Source organism: Pagrus pagrus (genome assembly GCF_965226575.1).
Source record: "Pagrus pagrus genome assembly, chromosome: 18".
In the NCBI taxonomy this organism is placed as follows: domain Eukaryota; kingdom Metazoa; phylum Chordata; class Actinopteri; order Spariformes; family Sparidae; genus Pagrus; species Pagrus pagrus.
The window spans coordinates 26,013,087-26,033,457 of record NC_140202.1 but is presented as its reverse complement, the minus strand read 5'-3'; the positions used below and the strand labels follow the sequence as shown (position 1 = coordinate 26,033,457).

At 41.1% G+C, this 20,371-nt stretch overlaps 1 protein-coding gene across 3 annotated transcripts; it reads right to left on the bottom strand.

The window, feature by feature from the left end:
- Positions 1 to 3,514: 3,514 nt before the first annotated feature.
- nsd2 (nuclear receptor binding SET domain protein 2) lies at positions 3,515 to 18,789 on the bottom strand. 3 transcript variants are annotated; one of them, XM_084381645.1, is made up of 23 exons: positions 18,667 to 18,789; positions 16,532 to 17,169; positions 15,945 to 16,113; positions 15,626 to 15,789; positions 14,651 to 15,079; positions 14,005 to 14,224; positions 13,601 to 13,663; positions 13,285 to 13,388; positions 13,008 to 13,116; positions 12,756 to 12,871; positions 12,370 to 12,459; positions 11,625 to 11,751; positions 11,123 to 11,323; positions 10,608 to 10,787; positions 9,737 to 9,893; positions 9,433 to 9,635; positions 9,043 to 9,146; positions 8,642 to 8,911; positions 8,342 to 8,458; positions 7,888 to 8,029; positions 7,677 to 7,783; positions 7,074 to 7,272; positions 3,515 to 6,754 (listed from the first exon to the last, which is right to left on the bottom strand). In XM_084381645.1, the coding sequence occupies exons 2-23, from the start codon at positions 17,138 to 17,140 to the stop codon at positions 6,438 to 6,440; spliced, it is 4,197 nt and encodes a 1,398-aa protein (XP_084237771.1). In that variant the 5' UTR covers positions 17,141 to 17,169; positions 18,667 to 18,789; the 3' UTR covers positions 3,515 to 6,437. The 3 variants fall into 3 exon arrangements, with proteins under 3 accessions (XP_084237771.1, XP_084237772.1, XP_084237773.1); XM_084381646.1 differs by lacking the exon at positions 18,667 to 18,789 and adding an exon at positions 17,639 to 17,719; XM_084381647.1 differs by lacking the exon at positions 18,667 to 18,789 and adding an exon at positions 17,343 to 17,616.
- Between the last annotated feature and the right edge of the window lie 1,582 nt (positions 18,790 to 20,371).

The following is a 20,371-nucleotide window of genomic DNA, read 5'->3' as shown; positions in this document are numbered from 1 at the left end:
CGACGTTTTCGTGAAAAAGGCGACTTTTTTCATTAAAATATTCACCAAAAATACAAATTCCACCCGATTCCAATGGTGACTGCTGTGTCTCGTTCAGCCAGTATAGGGCCACATCTGGGAGAAATTTTGAGCCAATCGGTCCAAAGACCTGGAAGCTATTGAAAAAATCGGCCGACGTTTTCATGAAAAAGGCAACTTTTTTCATTAAAATATTCACCAAAAATACAAATTTCACTAAAATCCAATAAAAACTGCTGGCCTGTCTTTCGCCAGTATGGACAACATCTGTGTTCAATTTCGAGTCAATCCGTCAAAAGACGACCGTAATATTGTATTGTTTCAGCTGTAACCTGCTGGATAAACCAGTAAGATCTAAAACTGACTTTTCAAGACTTTTTACAGGAGTTTTGTTTTAAATATATATTTTTTAAAAATACATCGTTTTTGAACTGAAATGATAAGTTGATTAACAGATCAACAGTAAATTGATAATTGAAGCCATATTTCAAGCAAAAGTATTGCAAACTGCTTGATTCAGAATCTGAAATGTGAGGATTTTCCTGTTTTTACTATCATATCTATTATTTTAAACTAAATATCTTTACTTTTAAGACTGTTGGTCGAACAAAAAAAGACATTTGAAGACGTCACTTTCAGGTGTGAGAAATTGTAGCAGGTACTCTGAGATTTTAGAGGCAAAACAATCTATTGATTAAGAAAATCTGCAGATTTATGAATAAAAATGACTTGGAATTCATTTTAATTTGATAAAAGAAGCCAAAAAATTCTCCTGGAAACTTTTTCTTTGTCTGTTTCAAACTTTTTTTTCTTTGAAAAAGTTGAAAATGTTAGAAAGGTTTTGAACATTTTGAAAAAAATTCAAACTTTTTCAAAAGTTTAAAAAAAAAAATGTTTTAAAAAATTCTAAATTTTCGAGAAACAAAAATGAAAATTCAAACTTTCAAAGAAAAATAAGTCTGAAAAGACAAAAAAAAAAAAAGTTTCCAGGAGAATGTATTTTTACCTTTTCATGTGTGACGAAAAACATTTTTCACACACGTTATCTTTAAATGTAAATCGTTGTTCTGTATAACATTTTCATTATCAATAATCAATGATTTGGTCCATAAACATTTTGAAAATGAGTCAAAACAACAACAACAACAGGTCAATGAATTTATTGTTTCAGCTGTAGTCTGCTGGATAAACCAGTAAGACCTAAAACTGACTTTAAGGCTTCGAGGCTGAACTGAAAGCAGCTTTCAAACTTTGGACCACAAGTTATTAAAAAAGAGACACTACAGCTGAATAGGGTCAAAACTTTAACTATTAAATATTAAATATCACCATGAAACTCTCACAGGGCTTCAGGAGACTTGGATTACTCCAGTCGAGCTGCATGGAGCCATTTTATGTTTTTATTAAATGTTTTAAAACAAGTCTCCAGCTACTTCAGTTGTTCAGGAGAAAGCTGCAACCCTGTTTTGCTGTGAAGCTCCAGAAATGTTTTGTGGACAACGAAACTTCACCCAACAATGAAAATTCAAACGTTATCTTCTCACCACTGTGCTGATGCTGACTGAAGGTAGCGTCGACTGCTCCTTTAAAGAAATTTAAACTTTCACACGAGATAAATATAAAGAAAAGATCAGCGCTGGACGACAGTCGAGGCATGTTTGGTCACTTTTTGATTCAGAATCTCAAATGTGAGGATTTAACTGTTTTTACTATCATATCTATTATTTTAAACTAAATATCTTTACTTTTAAGACTGTTGGTCGAACAAAAAAAGACATTTGAAGATGTCACTTTCAGGTGTGAGAAATTGTAACAGGTTCTCTGAGATTTTAGAGACAAAACAATCTATTGATTAAGAAAATCTGCTGATTTATGAATAAAAATGACTTGGAATTCATTTTAATTTGATAAAAGAAGCAAAAAATTATCCTGGAAACTTTTTTTTTTGGGTATGTTTCAAACTTTTTTTTCTTTGAAAAACTGAGAATTTTTGAAAGTTTTGGAAAGTTTTGGAAAAATTCAAACTTTCTCAAAAACTTTTTAAAAAAAAGTAGTTTTTTTTTTTAAATTTCCAAGAAAAAAAAAATCGAAACTTTTTCAAAGAAAAAGTCTGAAACAGACAAAAAAATATCTTCCAGGAGAATTTATTTTTACCTTTTCATGTGTGACGAAAAACATTTTTCACACACGTTATCTTTAAATGTAAATCGTTGTTCTGTATAAACATTTTCATTATCAATAATCAATGATTTGGTCCATAAACATTTTGAAAATGAGTCAAAACAACAAAAACAACAACAACAACAACAACAACAGGTCAATGAATTTATTGTTTCAGTTGTAACCTGCTGGATAAACCAGTAAGATCTAAAACTGACTTTTCAAGACTTTTTACAGGAGTTTTGGTTTAAATGATTTTTTAAAAATACATAGTTTTTGAGCTGAAATGATAAGTTGATTAACAGATCAACAATAAATTAATAATTTAAGCCATATTTCAAGCAAAAGTATTGCAAACTGCTTGATTCAGAATCTCAAATGTGAAGATTTTCCTGTTTTTACTATCATATCTATTATTTTAAACTAAATATCTTTACTTTTAAGACTGTTGGTCAAACAAAAAAAGACATTTAAAGACGTCACTTTCAGGTGTGAGAAATTGTAACAGGTACTCTGAGATTTTAGAGACAAAACAATCTATTGATTAAGAAAATCTGCAGATTTATGAATAAAAATGACTTGGAATTCATTTTAATTTGATAAAAGAAGCAAAAAATTCTCCCGGAAACTTTTTTTCTTTGAAAAAGTTTGAATTTGAAAAAGAAATTGGGAAAAAAATGGGGGGGGGGGGAAAAAAAGGGAAAAAAATTGATTTTTTGGGGGGGGGGAGAAAAGATAAAAAAAAAAAAAAAAAAAAAAAAACAACTTGAAAAAATGAAAAAATTGGAAGAAATTGAAAACTTTTGGGAAAAAAATCGTTTTTTGGGGGGAAAATAAAATAAAAAATTTTTGGAAAAAAACCTGAAAAAAAATCTAACTTTTTCAAAGAAAAAGTGAAAACTGATAAAAAAAATAAGTCTGAATCAGACAAAAAAAAAATTCCTGGATAATTTTTTTTTGACCTTTTCATGTATGAAACCGAGTGAACATTTTTCACACACGTTATCTTCAAATGTAAATCGTCGTTCTGTATAAACATTTTCGTTATCAATAATCAGGTCCGTAAACATTTTGAAAATTAGTAAAAACAACAACAGGTCAATGAATTTATTGTTTCAGCTGTAGTCTGCTGGATGCTGCAACCCTGTTTTACCGTGAAGCTCCAGAAATGTTTTGTGGACTACGAAACTTCACCCAACACTGAAAATTCAAACGTTATCTTCTCACCACCGTGCTGATGCTGACTGAAGGTAGCGTCGACTGCTCCTTTAAAGAAATTTAAACTTTCACACGAGATAAATATAAAGAAAAGATCAGTGCTGGACAACAGTAGAGGCATGTTTGGTCACTTTTTATTGCACGATTCAACAGACGTGAGATCCTGCACAAAAGTGTTTCAGCACTGCATCAAGAAAAAAAAAAAAAAAAAACTTAAACAAAAACATACAATGTCAGAGAAATTGTATGATATTTACAAATAGATGCATCACTATTACCACTTATACATTATGTACATATTAGTCTCTGGTTTACTATGACAGTAGTTACAGAAGGAAACCCCTACGCACACAATAACACTTGAGCTCTACAGGGAATTACAGTGCTTATAAAAATAACTGGCTGAACTACATTCACTCAACACAAGGTTAGGATACACACAAAGTCGAAAATACTCGTACGAGACTCGCTGCACCTCTTGGACATGTCCCATTCACACGCCCTGGGAAAAATGAAAAAGACAAAACAAAAAAAAGGTGCAGATATATAAAAAAATAAAAAATAAAAAATGGCCTCCTGTTGCATCTGTACAACTCTGATATTTTTGTAGAAACTGTAAAGAAAAAAGCACCGATGGCGGCTTTAACAGTCCGAAAACAAGCCGCCTGTTTGTAGAGATTCTGAAGATGAATATGTCAAACATGAAATAAAAAAGCAGGAGATGCGTTTGTGTTTGTAGCCTCGTGCATGACACAATAAACGAGGCAGATGATCAACTCTCGATGCAGAACAGACTTAAATATAACAGCTAAATTTGACAATCATACAATAATCACTGATGGCCAAACTGGCAACTCCCAATTTGTGAAAGAACTACGACGGCCATCTTTTTCTCAACCTGCATCATGCATCATCAGTGGGCGTCTGAAATGGTGTCAAAGCTGCTAGTGTGGCGGCCATTTTAGGACATTTCAGACTCAGTTTTTCAAGTCTCAGATCTACATATTTTAATAACAGCTCCGGTCTGTTAGGCTCATCACCTCAGGGCACACGTAGTCAGTTTGGGGGATCAAACACACGTCTGCTATCGGTTGTGGCAGCGACTTTGCTGCTTTAAGTTTTACATATGTGACCGTCCCTGACCTTAAAATAGATGTGCCGATAGTGAACGTACACGAGACGTTTAGTATCGACATCATCGGTCATCGATCGCAAATACATTAAACAAGATAGCTTCTCACACACTTTCCTAATGAGCGCTCACAGTGAAATGTGTTAAATAAGAAATCATCTTGTGTAGGAAACTGCATGCATGATTGAAATTTAGTGAAACCGTCTCCAACTTGTTAATGCTTCATCATGTAATAAATCTACATTTTCCAAAATTATGAGCCTCAGTAGATCAGACTGGATCTGTTACAGTAGCACACCAACACTGGGAAGATCAGCATAAAATCCTAGATGGCGGTAAGACTGCAGAGGTGGTCCCAAAAAAGTGTATTGACATTATTTTTCCAACATAATCTGAGATTTAAAGACCAACAAATTAGAGGCCAGAGTCGGAGAATTTCTAGAAAAAATACTTTAGTTGGGGATCAATATGTTAGTTTAGTAGACAACAAATCTAAACCAGTAATTATAGCGACTTCAATCGACATAAAGGCAGCGTTAGTGATGAACGATGAAGTCTGACATGTCCCAAAATGGCCACTGTACTCTATAGTTTTCTAAACTTTCTTTGTTATGCTTCACGTCTAGTACACATATGAAATATTCACCAGAAATTGCAGTTAAAGTTGTTAGCCAGTGTGCCGTTAGCCTGTGTCTAAGTCAACAACAGGCAGGATGCAGTTTAGAGACTAAAAACCTCCTGAGGAATAAAAAAAGTCGAGGTCTTTCTTTTACAACCTGATCAACTATCAATAAAACGCCCGGCCAGCAACACTGAAAGACCTTCAGACTTTGAATCAGCATGACTTGTACAGTTATACATGATAAAATCTTTGTACCTTTAAGATTTCAGATACTTCAGTGGAAAAATAAACAGCACCTTTAAGGTTCGGATTCAAAACTCAGCTTAGAGAAACGTTCAAGAAGATCTCCCGTTTTCCTTCATTTAAACATCGAGCAGAGAGCGCTCAAGACCTCCCAGTAGTGTTTTTACGTCAGGCGGCTGTTTAAAAGCGCCCTCGGTGTTATACTTTCTGCAATCCCTCGTTCTCTGGACAGGCAGGTTTGTGTTGCCATCGTTCAGCATGCCGATATTATAAAAAAAAGATCAAATCTAAACAGTAAAACTGAGCTAAAACAAAATAACAGGTTGTAAAATATTAAACAAAATGTCTACAGTTAAATGTAACCTATGGCTACGAAACAGAAGAAAAGAGGTCATCTGAGGCCTATCCATAGTGTCTTCGATATTACATCTGGCATATATACACTATATATAAAAATAAAAACAATCCATTTGGCAACCTGTTTGATGTCTTACACTATTCCAGTAATCATAATTTTGGTCTTTGATATACACATATATAGATATAGCTATAAAACTCTGCTGTTCAAGATCATCCGTGTTGAGAGACAAAGGGGCTGACTGAGATTCAAGTTAGCAGACGGTGACGCTCGGCTGCAGAAACAAACTGGTTTCTTTTGTTATCAGGAAAATAAAACGGTGAGACTAAATTTAAAATAAAGCCGTTTGTTTGGTGGAATTTAAGTTTCCTGACCTGCACTCGCGTCGCTGCGTTGTGCTTTACCACAGATGGTTCGCCTCAGTGCAGACAAGAGAAAAACAAAACCTGAAAATCTTAAAAAACAAAAAGCATGACGTGTTGGAGCAGTGAGCTGGAGGCGGTTGCCGAGCATGTGAGAGATCAGCGGCGTTCCCTGATGACGAAGATGTACAGTGCCTTGGTTCTTGTAATTTTTGTTGACGACAGTACGAGGGGTTTTTATTTGTTCATGAACGGGGGGGGGGGGGGGAGCAGGTGTCAGAGTCTAGTTTGGTCTTCCGGCTCTCTGAGAGGTCAAAGGTCACTTCAGGCCTCTGCTGCTTTCCTCTTGGAGCCCTTCGTTTTGGCCTCGGCTCCCTCTGCCTTTCTGGAGCCTTTAGGACGGCTGGCGGTGGCGGCAGTAGTGGCAGTCGTTGGATTCGTCTCGGAGTCGACGTCTTGATCCTGGCTGTCCGGTCCTTCGAGCTCGTCGTGCTCCAGACAGCACAGCTGTCCTGTGGCAGGCCAGGGACGCAGCGCCCCCTCCTGGTGAGCCTTGCAGAAGGAGTTGGGGCAGAGCTGGCAGAAAGCCTCCGAGTTTTTCCCGCAGACGTCACAATGGTGCCAGGGGCAGTCCCAGCGGCCTGCAGGGAGGACGAGTGATGTGGACATAAAGGTCAGAACACAGAATCTGAAGTCATAAATAACAACCTGTGAAATTAACTCACGGAGCAAAGACGTAAAGCGCCGAAAGCAGAATTTAAATAAATGCAGATACAAGCAGTAAAACATTTAATTACAAAGACACACCCAAACCTGGTTAATTATAAGTAAACTTCACATAAATGTAGTTTAACTCTGGGAGCAGCAGGTTGCACCAAACCTAATATGAAACTTTATAACTTTTAAGGGCTGGCACATCATCAGGGTGTCTGCAGGTATCACACTTCAGGTGTTTCTTACCAAAGGGTCTCTTGGTGAGGTTCAGGCAGGACAGGTGATAAGCTTTGGTGCAGGTCTTCTTGTCACAGAGCACCAGCTGACCTCCGTCCCCGCAGCGGAAACACTCGTCGTCAGACTTCTTCTTTCCCTCAGATTTCCTCTTCTTATACTTTCTCTTCACCCTCTTCCCTTTTGGCTCGGCTGTTTGGCCGTTGGAGTTCTGCAGAGGAAAAAACACCGGGTCAGAATGAATCGGATCAATGCTGCGTGGAACTCTAACCGTCTATGGATTAACGGTTCTGATGTAACTGAACCTGCCTCGACAACTTCACATCTCAACTTTCAAACGTCTTTCAAACTTCTGGAAACACCTGGACATGTGACATCATCTCTGATCCACAGATACATTCAAATAACAAAAATATACTACCAACAAAAAAAAAAAAAAAAGCATTTTTCCATCAATGATCCAAAAGTAGGACCACAAATACAAGAACCTGGCATAGTTTCAGACATGAATCAAGGTCGGTAACTCTTACAACAACAACATCAACACAAAAAATTTCCAAAGACTTGTGGTAACCCTACACAATTTCAACACAAGCCTGCAGGTGTGACGCTCACCTTCGGTCGATCACCAAGAAAACCGCTACAGTTTGGAGCATCGCAGCGACAGACGGTCTTCTCATTCCCGAGACAATCCAGGTTGTAATTAAAGGTCAGCTCAGTACCTGAAAAACAAAACAAAAACGCAATCAGCAAAGTGTCCATCTCATACTTTTGTTTTAAAAGTAATAATTCTCAAGGCACGTGGGAGGAGTCTCACTTGTCTCACCTACGGGGATGTCACAGACGGCGAACAGGCCGACCCGAGTGTCGCCGTTCACCGTCCACTTCTGCGTCTCACAGTTGGGCTGACAGCTGTGGTTCATGAAGCGAGAGTAGTTTCCCTTCGGACCAGCGTCGATGATCCGGTCCTTCAGAGGATCAACAGATTCTGAGTTAGTGACAGTCTCTTTAACTTATACTTTTTATAATTTGCAGATTGTATTACCACAGTTTCCTATATAATCATTACAACTGCTTATTATATTATCTATGCAGCTGAGGTTGTGTTTGTAGTATTGACTACTGTAATGTTACATTTGTCTGTAATGCAACATTCCCAATGCAATACCAGTCTGTTTCTCTCGCTCCCAGTAGAAAAGGTGCTGCTGCAGAGAACGCAGCACCCCGATACTCTGTGGAGCAAAAAGTACTTCCCATTTTCTAGTTTCTAGGCCACTCACCTTGTCGATGGTGAGCATGTAGAAATCTGTGATGTTGTTCTCCTGGGCGTACTTGATCCTCGCCCTGCACTCCTCCTCGTCTATCAGCTCTCCGATGTACTCGTTCACAAACTCGCCCTGTTTGAGAAACGTCAACATCAGACCAGCGACGACTTGATACTAGAAATGTCTGGAGCCGATCCGCGAGGACTTCCGACGATCCAGGTGTTTTTTTGTGTTAGTTTAACCTTGAAGTTTGCCGTTTGTTCTTCTGTTACCATGCACATTAGCCCCACTGAACGATTAAACCCGTCTCCTCACCTTCTTGATGTCCCGCAGATTGATCAGGCCCCAGCCCTTGCCGGGTGTCTTGATGATCTTGGTGTCGGGGTAGAGACGTTTGGTGAAGTCCTGGTTACAGCAGCGCTCCCCGCTGGGACACACCTGAGGGTGGCACTCGTACTGCAGCATGCGGTTCAGACACTCGGACTCGAACCCGCACGGCCTCTCGTCCGTCGGCTTGCAGTTACACTTGGGGATCTCGGAGATGTCTGCGGTGTAGACCTGAACCCTTCCGAAGGGTTTGTTAACCTGACAGACGTAAAAACAACAAAGTTTATCATTCATTCATTAATTTAGAGTCCTCTTCTCATGTATCAATTGTGTTTGTATCTTTAAAACTGCAACTGAACAGCGAAACAAAAGCAAAAGAGATTACAGACCTTGATAAATTTATACGGGGGTGGTTTTCGGCTGTTCTGTTGTGCTTCTTTAGCCTCTCGTTTTATCTTTATCTCCTTGAATCGAGCTTCAGCCTCCAACAGAGCTGAGAAGAAAAGACAACAAAAGGTCATCACATCTTGTTTCCTCTGTGGAAACATTCAACTGAACATTGAGCTTAAGATGAGGCTTACAAATGAATGTTGCAGTAGTTTGTATGACGCAACAAGAGGGTTTATAACTACATAAAATGTGTAGTTAACAATATTGTTTGGGTTATTTTTCAGACTTCTGTGCAACTTCCACACTACTTCAAACCTGAAAATGTCTAGTTCAGTACACTTTCTAAAAGTCATTATGGAAACATTTAATTCCAGGCGGTAGATCTTCACCATTCTTGAAGACTTTGCCGATGCCGTTCCTCTGGTGCTTGCTGCCTCGGTCTCCCTCCATGTACGGAAACACTCGGCCCTGATGAGTCCAGAAATAATCCTTAGAGCCGAAGAAGAAGACGGGGAACTCTCCGATCTCATGTCGAAGGTGCTGGATGTTGGTGGGGATGTTTCTGGGGTGGTGGATCTCTGCAGGCCACCATCTGAGGAGGAAAAATTGAGGAGCACGTAGGGGTTATTTATTGAGCGTTGAGGTCAAACAAGAAACAAACTGCATCAGTACTGAAGGATCAGTTTCTTTCACCTGTATGTTCCCAGTTTGACCCAGATGATGTCCCTGTATTTCGGTTTCTTTCCGGCCCGGCAGTCGTTGCAGAACCAGCTCCCATCAGGCATAGCGATGTTAAGACAGTCGGGATGAAAAGCTGCCGGACAGGATTCACAGCACAGCAGCTGCCCTCCTGCAAAACAAAGGGAGACTGAATTAAAACCCGAGTGTGGAAAAACTTTACACTAATTACAGCTGAGTCATCTGCACAAGGGCAATAAAATCGAGCACAACAAAAGAAGTCGGACAAGCGGCTCAAAAAACTCCCACTCGTTAAATCGACCCCACACAAACAGAAATGTAATTGAAGTTAAAGTTATTTTCTGAAGCACAACAACAGAACATAACTCCCATCTGACTTTACAGCTGTCTCTGCAAAACTGGCTTCGATTTGGGAGTTCAGCATTTCCTCAGATTTTCAGTAGCAGCAGTCTGTGTGATTAAGAGCTTCACATCCGCCCTGCGGCAGCTCCAGCGCAGTCCGCTGTGCAAAAATTAATTTTCTCACACAGATTAAGGAGATATTGATCAGTTTCAGACTACACTTTGTTGCCCTGGAGGAACATCTGGAAAATATATAACCTTTAAAATCTCTTTATCTATTGAGTCATTACATCATGTCAGAGCAGGATTGCCTGCAGTGTTTGAAAGCAGAGGTGGGCCACTGCACCTATTTTTAAAAAAAGGTATAATCCAATATAGCATACCGTCATACTTTTTTGTATTAGTGTGGTGCTCGTTTTTGCTGCCGAACTAAAATCTCAGCTGTTAATTCTACAAAATTAAAATAAATAAACACACCTCCTACAATAAGAAACTATATGACAGAGGAGGATAAGAGGCAAACCTTTGGAGCAGACGAAGCACCAGCTGACGTTGACATGACTGTGGTGGCTGTAGGCCTTCTTGGCGTTGAAGTGGTTGGTGCAGATGATGGCGCTGTTGGTGATCATCTCACTGCCTGCAGCCACACACAGGTCACCCACGTGATACGCGACAGGGCAGCGCAGGCAACGCATCAACCTGCCTACAGTTCAGAGAGCGAGAGAGAGAAAATATTATGTTTCCAGCTGATAAGGATGATGCGTTTCCTTTACAGTTATAAAAATGGAATTTTTTGTGTGGGCAGGACATTTATGAGTCAACTGTCCATCAACTGCAGAACTGAAGTTTCATCTGCAAGAGGTAAGTGAAACTGCTTTTATATATTACGATATAAACAAGAAAATTAGTCATTCTTCAACTTTAGCAACGAGTGCATTTGATCCTTCACTGATGCCAGGATTGAACTCAAGTCAAAGCACTAATTGTAAAAAGTCTCTACAGTAAAAATGAGACGCATTCAGTGCTGCACAGCCTCACCTTTGGTGGCCTTGTGCTTGGTACGGGAGCCGTAGTGGCAGCCCAGGCAGGTGTGGAGCGGACAGCGGAAGCCCTTGTTGTCGAACACAGTGAGGGGGTTGAGGCGGATGCACGCCTCGTGGTAAAACTTGCCGCAGTGTTGGACGTGGCAGCGACGCACATCGCCCTCCGACTGCTTACAGTGGAAACACGAGTGTTTTCCTGAGGAGAAATGCAGCAATGATTGATCAGATTCATACAATTGTAAACTGATTAACTTAAAAAATATCTTGTTGTTTTAACATTTGGTCAGAAAAAACTACCACAAAACAAAAATAGGAAACATTTTTCAGAAAGAAAAATAAATTAATACATAAGTAAAGTAACAATTAGCTGTAAATAAAAGAGACCTACTCAGGGGACAGTTACACCTTCCCATCCAAGTGGCTGACAGTGTGTCACAGTCGAGAAGTGATCGAGTGCAGCGAGAGAAGGTCACTTATAAGATAAAATAACTGCTCACCTGTGCTGCACTCCTGACACAGCAGCTTCTCGTCAGGTTTGAGTGACAGGCCGAGACAGTGGAGGTGAAACATCCCACAGCACTGGCCTTCACAGGGGACCAAGTCCTCACCAGCCTGCTCACACATCTGCAGGGAAAAAACATAATACATCCATCAAAACATGAGCAGAGACTGATCAATGACCCACGTGTCCAAGAGAGTTTTAGTGGCACTTTGTATATTTTTCCGGGCCCAGCAGCCCAAAAATGTTTTTTATGCATAGATGGAAAAGTGAAAGAAGGAACATAATGGTATTTGTTTGCAAGACATCTTCTGGTTGACTGTTCCTGCATTCCTGAAGGGCTGGATTGACTGGTTGCTCACACCGGGTGTTCTCACAAGAGAAGTGATACAGCGGGCGTCTTCAAGGGCTAAATGGGGGAAGCTGGTCGTGTCTACTAGGCAGATAGGTTTGATTTTGTTCATGGCGAAAGAAAAAAGGCTTCATCAGTGGAGCTCCCATGCCACGATTCACCATGGCAACAGGTAGAGGCTCCACTTAAAGCCAGTGGACACGAGCTATTAATGCATGTATATGCGGACTGCACACATCTATCTTTTAGCCGGGTCGGAGCGAATATGGTCATAACAGTCACCAGGATACATTTGTATTTAAAGAGGCAGCATTTTCCAAGGAAATATCCCACATTTAAATAGTTTGAGGTTTGAATTTAAAACAGTAAAATGTCGAGGAGGCAGCCATACCTGGCAGACGCACTCTTTCTTCCGTTCGCCTTTCTTCGTCCCGTCTAAACTGTCGCTCGGAGAATCAGGACGCTCTTCACTCCCAGAGCCCTGCAGCGAACAAATGTGGTGAACGATTATATAACTATACATCCACACGGTCTGCAACTGAAGTCCATTTACTGCCAACAGAACAGAGTGATGTATTGTTCTCAAACAATACAAACATAAACATCTCAAAAATGATGCTTGAAGACAACTTTTACCATTAATAATAAACATGTTTGATTATATTACTACCACATAAATTGCACTTGCAGGCTAATTAATAAAATAATCATTTAGCAACATCAGACGGCAAAAATTACAAGTATGTCTCAGACTGATCCGAGGTCATCTCCTCTCACCTCGGGATCAAGACAGAGCGAGGACCGCCTCTTCTTCGCCTTGGAGGGCATGGCCTGGTTCTCTCCATCCCGTTTCCTTTTCCTCCTACGCTTTGGTTTCTCTGCATCTTGGTCCTCTGTGAAAAGAAACCAAAAGGACCATGAAGGAGAGTATAGCCAGAACAAAATAGCTAGAATGTTGTGCAGTCGAGAGCGAGGATACTGCGCGAAAATCAGTGTTTTTAGATGTGAATTTAAAAGAAAGTAGTTTACCTGTGAGGAGAGTGGTTGACTTTTTCCGTCGTCTCTTGGGTTCTTTCACGTCTTTGTCAGTTTTCTTCCTTCGTCTTTGCTTTTTCTCCGTTCCGTCTGAAGCGGTGGCCTGAGAAAATTTGAAGATAAACAAGATTTTGTTGGGGAACAAACTTGTGGCTGCATTTTAAACAAAGCTTCTCGTAAGACGCTTATAATTTAGATTCTCCACAGCAGGGTCCACCACAATATCTGTTATCTTGCAAGAACAGGTGCAGTTTGGGATGTGAAATCTCACCTGTTTCTCAGCATCTTTGTTTGTTCTGCGTCTCTTCTTAGGCTGTGGACCTTTCTCTGCAGCAGCATCTGTTAATGGCCTTTTCTTCTGCCGCTCCCTCTTGACTAAAAACAAAATAGAGAAAAGGTCCTCACTCTAATATTGCTTGGCCACAGATTTCTATCTGCTGTTAATCGTTACAACAGGAAATGCTTAATGTGTTCAGGCAGCTTTTAGAGTCGACCGATGACTCATTTAAAAGCTTTCTCCCGCTGTGTGGTGAGTAACTGGGCTGAAGAAAATATACGAAAGGCCGAAATGAAAAACCCAGACTCACCTGAGGAATCAGCCGTCTGCTCATCTGGAGTCTTTTTCTTTCGCCTTCTCTTCACTTTATCACCTACAACAACAAAAGAAGACTCAGTTCCAGTAATTCAGCTATCAAGTGTCAAATACGCAATCAATGGCCATTAAAACTGGGTGTTAGCCATGATCTTAGCGATATCAGTGATTTTTGTGTTGTGCGACAACCTTAAAAAGGCTACACGACTAACTCTAAGCATTACTAAGCTTCAGTTTTATCAAGAATAAAGAAAAAATTCCACAATAAACAACCGCTTCTCTATTTTACTAGCCACATATGGACTCCACAGTTCTGGTAAACACATACCAGCCACAGCCACATTTAACCGGCTCCTGACTAGCGTAGATCTGCTGCACACGTTTCAACTTTCAACCAACCTGGAACTGAAACTGGAAGTGAGGCTGGCTCCAAAACATCTTCTGTCGAAGAAACGGGCTTGGATTTCCTTTTCCTCACAGGGGCAGAGGTGTTGTCCGTTGGAGACTTTTTCCTTCTCCTCACAGTCTTGGTGGTAGACTGAGCTTGTCGCGGTCTCCTCTTTTTCTTCTGAGGTATGACTGATTCAGCTTGTAAATCTGGTGCAGAAGTGGTGGGATCCTACGGAGAGAACAACAAAAACCAAATGTATTAAATAAAAGCAACTAAAAACGTTCTCAGGCTGCCGAAACAGGACCACAGAATGAGCCTGTTTCCATTACAAAATGCTGCATGTTCACACCTCGACTTTGTTGGAAAAGTCACACAATTAAGTTGATATTGAAAGGTTAAAATATACAGTTAGTTGTGGGTTAATATGACTGTTTGTGTGGTGACACCTTCTACCCTGGCTCTAATTCTTTACAGTTGTTGGTGGATCATTGACAAAATAAACTATACACTTGTTGCGAGCGGCTGAAAAGCTTCTTCTAGTGTGTTTTTCCACGTGGCAACATAATCCCTTGTTAAATCTGCACAAAAATAAGGTAAAAATTATGTATGACATACGTTTTCCATAGGAGATTAATTTTAGTGAGTTATCCAAACCTGTGCGTCTGGCTGCAGATGAAGCATTTCTTTGGAAGAAACAGCGTCGGTCAACAGGAAGTCATTTAGATGGCCTTTGCCCCTTTTCTGCCAGTCTCCCATTTTGAGTTTAATTCTGGGTACTAGTGTCTTTTTCCCTGTTGAAGTGCTGTCTTGGGACTGAGGGGCGGCTGTGGGGTCGTTGGCAGGGTCCGCCAGCAGCAATGACAGAACCGGGCTAAGCCTGGAGCCCGTTTCCTGCTCCATCACGTTGCACGGTTCTGGTTTCAGCTTCTCCATGATGTGTGGGTTCAGATGAGGGCCGTCATCATCATACAGAAACGCGAAGTTCGCCATGCGCTCGTCCAGTGACATGCTGACGGCCTCCTTGGCCTGAATCACGCCCATGTTCCACTGAACCTGGAGTTTGCGGGGCACAGAGGGAGCCGTCTGCACAACACAAGGAGAAAACAGCAAGATTATACGACAAGTTATAAAAGACACAGTAGAGTGATGTTGGGGAACACGTGTTGCTACTGAGAAGACCGGTTTAAACAAATACTAGGCAAATATTTAAAAACAAGATTGCATACTTGATTAGACTCATGTGAAAGTTGTGTAGGAGAAGACTTGAAAACAAACAGCAAAAATGATCTGAATGAATGTTTTACTCCTTTCTTTTTTGCTGGTGTTGAGAAAAACAGATTAAAAGTGTTACTGCTCGTTGAGTTTCAGGGGGAAAAGCCGATAACAACTGAATTAATCAAGTTCCAAGATGTATCTTGGTGTTTACTCGTACAATCAGCATTGTTAAAATTGCCTTCGATTAACTTTTATTTGGATCGCACTTCTCCAAATTTAAAACCTTGTGTAAAACATTTTAAGGAAGTGAAGTATTTCAGAGTTGTAAGGTTTCTGTGTTTCTAAACAACAGCACGCCACATCCTCCACAGACTAAGACACAGGGGTGTCACAGAGTAGGAGAAGCTCATTTACCTTTTTGTGGATGACACGGGCGGCTGGCTGTTTGTTGCCCTGGCTAAGCTCCTGATATTGATCCTCCCCAGTAAAGGACACCATGTTCTTCTCAAATATATAGCCTCTCTCCGGAGCGTCTCCAAAATACTGCACATGGTACAGGAGGCCCGACCGGCTGCTGGCTGCAAAAATAAAAACCCAAAACAAATTAATTCAATGATCAAATAAATTTCTACTTTTATTAAAGAAACGATACATTATAAATGTAATAAAGAATAAATCTTCACCCTTAAACTTGAAGATTAAATTGATGTAGGTGGTCGTGACTGTATCTCACCTTTCTGTTTCGGTTTGAAGTGACTGCTGAACTCAGGGTCTGTGGTCACCATGCAAGGCCACCAGGGGTATCCTGACACCTTGGTCCAAACCAAATCACCAACAGAAAAACTCATCAGCAGAGGGGACTCCTCTGGAGGCTCCTCTGTCAACTCTGGGATGAGATCAGACTGCAGAAAAGAGGAATCAGTTAGTCAATAAATAAAAATAGAAACTAATCATGTTTCTGACATCTTTTTAAAAAAGAAAAAAATAATTTCCTTTCCCCAAACACCATCTCAGACACATAACGCATCACTACCAGTATTTTACACCTTTACTTACTTTATCTTTTGCATTAAATTGCCCCAAAGTAAGAGCAAGTGTTTACATTTCAACATGTCAAATTCACTTTATAACTGTTTATTGAAGGCCTGTGAGAGTTGGGTCGAATCTGTGTGGTCCTTTAGTCTTAACATCATCTATCAGAATAAGTGTAGTGTTAATGTTTGTCTTTAAACCAGTATTAGCTAGACATGTTTGCAGTATTTGCCACCTGCAAATACATAACAAAAAATATTTATTTCTGTAGGAATAAAAAAGTCAAACCTGATCAGCTTCTCCGGTTTCATCCTCAGCATTTGTGTGGTCAAGCGTTTCCCCAGTGATGCCAGAGTTTGGTTGAGGTTTTGGTTTATGAGGTCTCCCCCTTCTTTTCTTCGCGTCCTGTCTCTTCTCAGATCCAGATATAGTATCTTCGGTGGTTGTGGCCAAACTGGTGCCATTGGCACAGCTCGGCTCAAGCAGCGGCTGCGTGACCACCTGGGGTATCGTCACCTTCAGCTCAGGTTCAGGATGAGGAGTGCAGTTGTGCTGATGGGTGCCATTCGTAGCAGGGACTTCTGCAGCCTTAATCATGGGTGGCTCTGGAGCACAAAGATTGGGCAGCGCATCTTGGTCCCCGTTGAGCACACGGGAGGTGAGGTCTTTGAGCCTCTCGTGGCTGTGGTTGTTGTGACTGTGGCCAGCCATCTTCTGAAGGACACCGTCTTGTAGTGTGGCGGCCAGCTGGGCAGCAGCTTTGTCCATTAGTAGTGCAGGTTCACTGCTCATGTCCCCCCCACCTTTCCGTACACTGAGGGACTCTGGTGGCTGCTTCATGCTGATCGGGTTGGCTGGTTCAGGCATCGAAGGCAGGGAGCTACCTATGCTGTCCATCCCATCTAACCCCCTCCAGGCTTACAGGGCTACAGGACAGGGAACACACAGAAACTTATTATTCCACAGGTACAATCAGACAACATTCACCATCTCATGCAGTCGATTTTTCGTGCTTTTCATTTTGCAATTTGTAAAAATGGGATTCTGGGATATGAATCCTATGAGCATAACGTTACACATTTTACAAAATGGCACTCACTTGCTCCAGCGGAGCATGAACAGAGAGCTCGGAGGCGACTGGGAAAACTGCACCTGTCACGGAATCTGCAAGCCGCGTAGTTTTGGATGTTTTTGCAAGAAAAGTCGAGCTTCTCAGCGAACCAAGCCTCGGAAGCAACAATACCTCTGTATAGTAAATGATTACTAATGCCTTAATGAATTCCAGATCTGTAGGTTGATCACAACTAATGTGAACGAGGTCAAGTCAAACCCCAGTCTCGATTACATCCATGCATACCAACAAAAAACCACAGGGCGGGCGGAACAGCTTCTTACCGCGACAATTTTAAGTTGGCTTTCTCCTGGAAAAATAGGGACTAGCTAGCTGCTAGCTGCAGTCTGTGGAAAGCGGTATGGAGAAGGCAGGAGGGCTGGCTGCAGGCTGCAAGCTCCACCGCATGCAGCCAATACCCAATGAGTGGGTGGCTGGCTGTGCTGCGTAACCACCGCATCACCGGCGAGAAAAGCCGCGGAAATGGAAGCAGCTGACAACTCGGAGTAGCACTGATGGAAATGAACGTATCCACCTCCAATTAAAAGCTAACATTAGCATGTTGCACTGCGGTTTCCGTCAAAATGTGGCGTTAACGTCTGTAGGTTTTGCTGCAATGAATGTGCCTGCAAGGCGCCTGGACGTGTCTATTTACAGTAACGTTAAAGCAAGCCGCTCAGTCATTTTTTAGGTTATCCATCAACTCTTTTCTGAAGTAAATCCCCAACCTTACATTAAACAGCATTTACACTGCCATGTCATGCACACAGCGGGCACCGACTACAATCCGTAGCGGAAGCCACGATGTGGGAATCTCATGGATCCCAGCCATGGACAAGCATTTTCCCCGTACCGTACAACGGCATCTCTGTCACCGCTACAGTCAGCCATTACGAAGCATTCCAGCAATTAGACAAAGCCGCCACCCAAAAGCTAAATGAGGTTACCGCACGGGCTAGCTTACGTGATAAAAGCACATATCTACGCGAATAAATAAACAGAGTCGCGGCCGGGTGACTGTCGTTGTTTTCGTAAACTGTTTTGCTATTGTTTCGGTGATATACTCAATTTGTAGGCGCCATGACAGCTCGTTTCAAAAAGCTAACCGTGCTAGCCGAAGCTAACCAGAGTACCACTGACGCCAAGCCAAATCGCGCATTCAGCGTTAGCATAGCTAGCTAGCATGCTAGCTAGCAGGTCCTCCCTGACTAAAATGGATGGTCGGCCCCGAACAAGTGCATTTGCAAAAACTAATGCCGGCTAATATCCTCCGCGTTGACAATAACATGAAAGACCGTTTCTTTGTGGTTACCTGTTGAATCTCCTCTCGGCGGTTAAAGGGAAATAATGGCCGTATTCATCCTGTAAAGCGAAGGATTTCATTCAAGTCGAATCAAAAGCTTGCGGGAAACTCAAACTCTCCGGCCAGCCAGCGCGAAAAATACTCACTTCCGATTGGTCGGGACCAGAGCGAGGCTCCAACCGGTCCTTTCAAAAAGCCCAACCACAGGAAGTAGCTGACCCCGGTGTCTCCCGACTGTTTTCACGCCGTTTCACCGCTTTACTGGACCACTTTCACGTATTTAGCGCTTATACTAACTTTATATAAATGTTTATTTGTTTCCTCAAACTGTAATGTTCTCGATTTGTATAAATTGCGTGTCGCTTTTGGAGTGGCTCCTCATTAAAACACAGCATTGCTGACTTTACAGTGTTAAAAATGTGAAATATGAAATTAAATAAACATGGAAATATGTCACATGTGTTTCCCCCACGTTTAATAAATTATTTTTAAAAGTTTAAAATTACCATAAAAGTTTAAGTGGGGGATACAGTGCATGAACAGGTCGGTCCAGCCTCAGGTAAATTGAATTAACATGTCCTTCTTATTGTACTGTTTTATCTTCTATCAGGCAAAATGTGACTATTAAATCAGAAATATTGTTAAATATTTATCTAATTGTGATGTATTTCATAGGCTATATTTTGCAATCTTGTGAGGTATGGTGGCCTTGGACCCTTATCCTAATTAAACAGATGTTACAAGCAGATGTTAATTAAGGTCAAAGCCTATAATCACATTTTCTACCTCTGACACATGTCAAATTCAATGCATAACCACATAATGGCCAAAAAATACAAGCCCCTTGTTCTCCTAGAAGGCAGAAACTATTTAAATTGTTATCACATGTATTTGTTTGCTCTGTGTTCAGATTAAAAAATAAAACTTAATGCTAAAAGGAAGCTCTCCCTCAAAGCACAACCTGGTTATAGGCCCTGATTCCTACTTGCCCCACATAGATCATGTACAGTACATTTAATCTGAGGCCTGCAGTACCAGCAGAGGAACGCTAGGGGGCGAGGCATTCACTGACACAACACTCCCAACTTCCGGCAAAAGTCTGCCCTTCAAAACAAAAGCCATCATCCTTTGATTGAGTATTATTGCAATGAATGACAGACAACACAATGAGTTATGATGAGGCTTTGCAGAGATAATAGTTGAGATTAGGGTTGTGATAGGTTAAAAAGGACAGACACAAATAAATAGATTAACAAACATCAATTAAATATTTGTTTACAAGTCACAGTGCAAATGCAAAAACTGTGCAGTTATTTGTTCAATCATTGTCATTTAATTATAGAAGTGAGCGACACTGGAGACCTTTGTTTATTTTTAGTTTCTTTATTCATCCTTGAAAGCTTTCCAGCAATGCTTTCTCGCTCACACTCACATGGTTACACATTCACATCTGAAAGCCGCCACTTTGTAGGTTGCTGAGCAGCGGCACTACAGTTGGGCTTCAGGGCCTCATCAGCGGCAGTAATGAGGAAGGAGCAGATGCTGCTCGTTCGCTTCTCTCACCCACAGTATCCTGTTGGTTTGGGGATCACACAGCACTGCTTCTCTAATACCGTGTTTAAACTTTTAAGTGTGAGAAAATGCAGTGGGAAAGAAATAACCTCATCTTTCTCTCATGGTAATTGATTTAGTTTACATTGATCGCACTGTATCA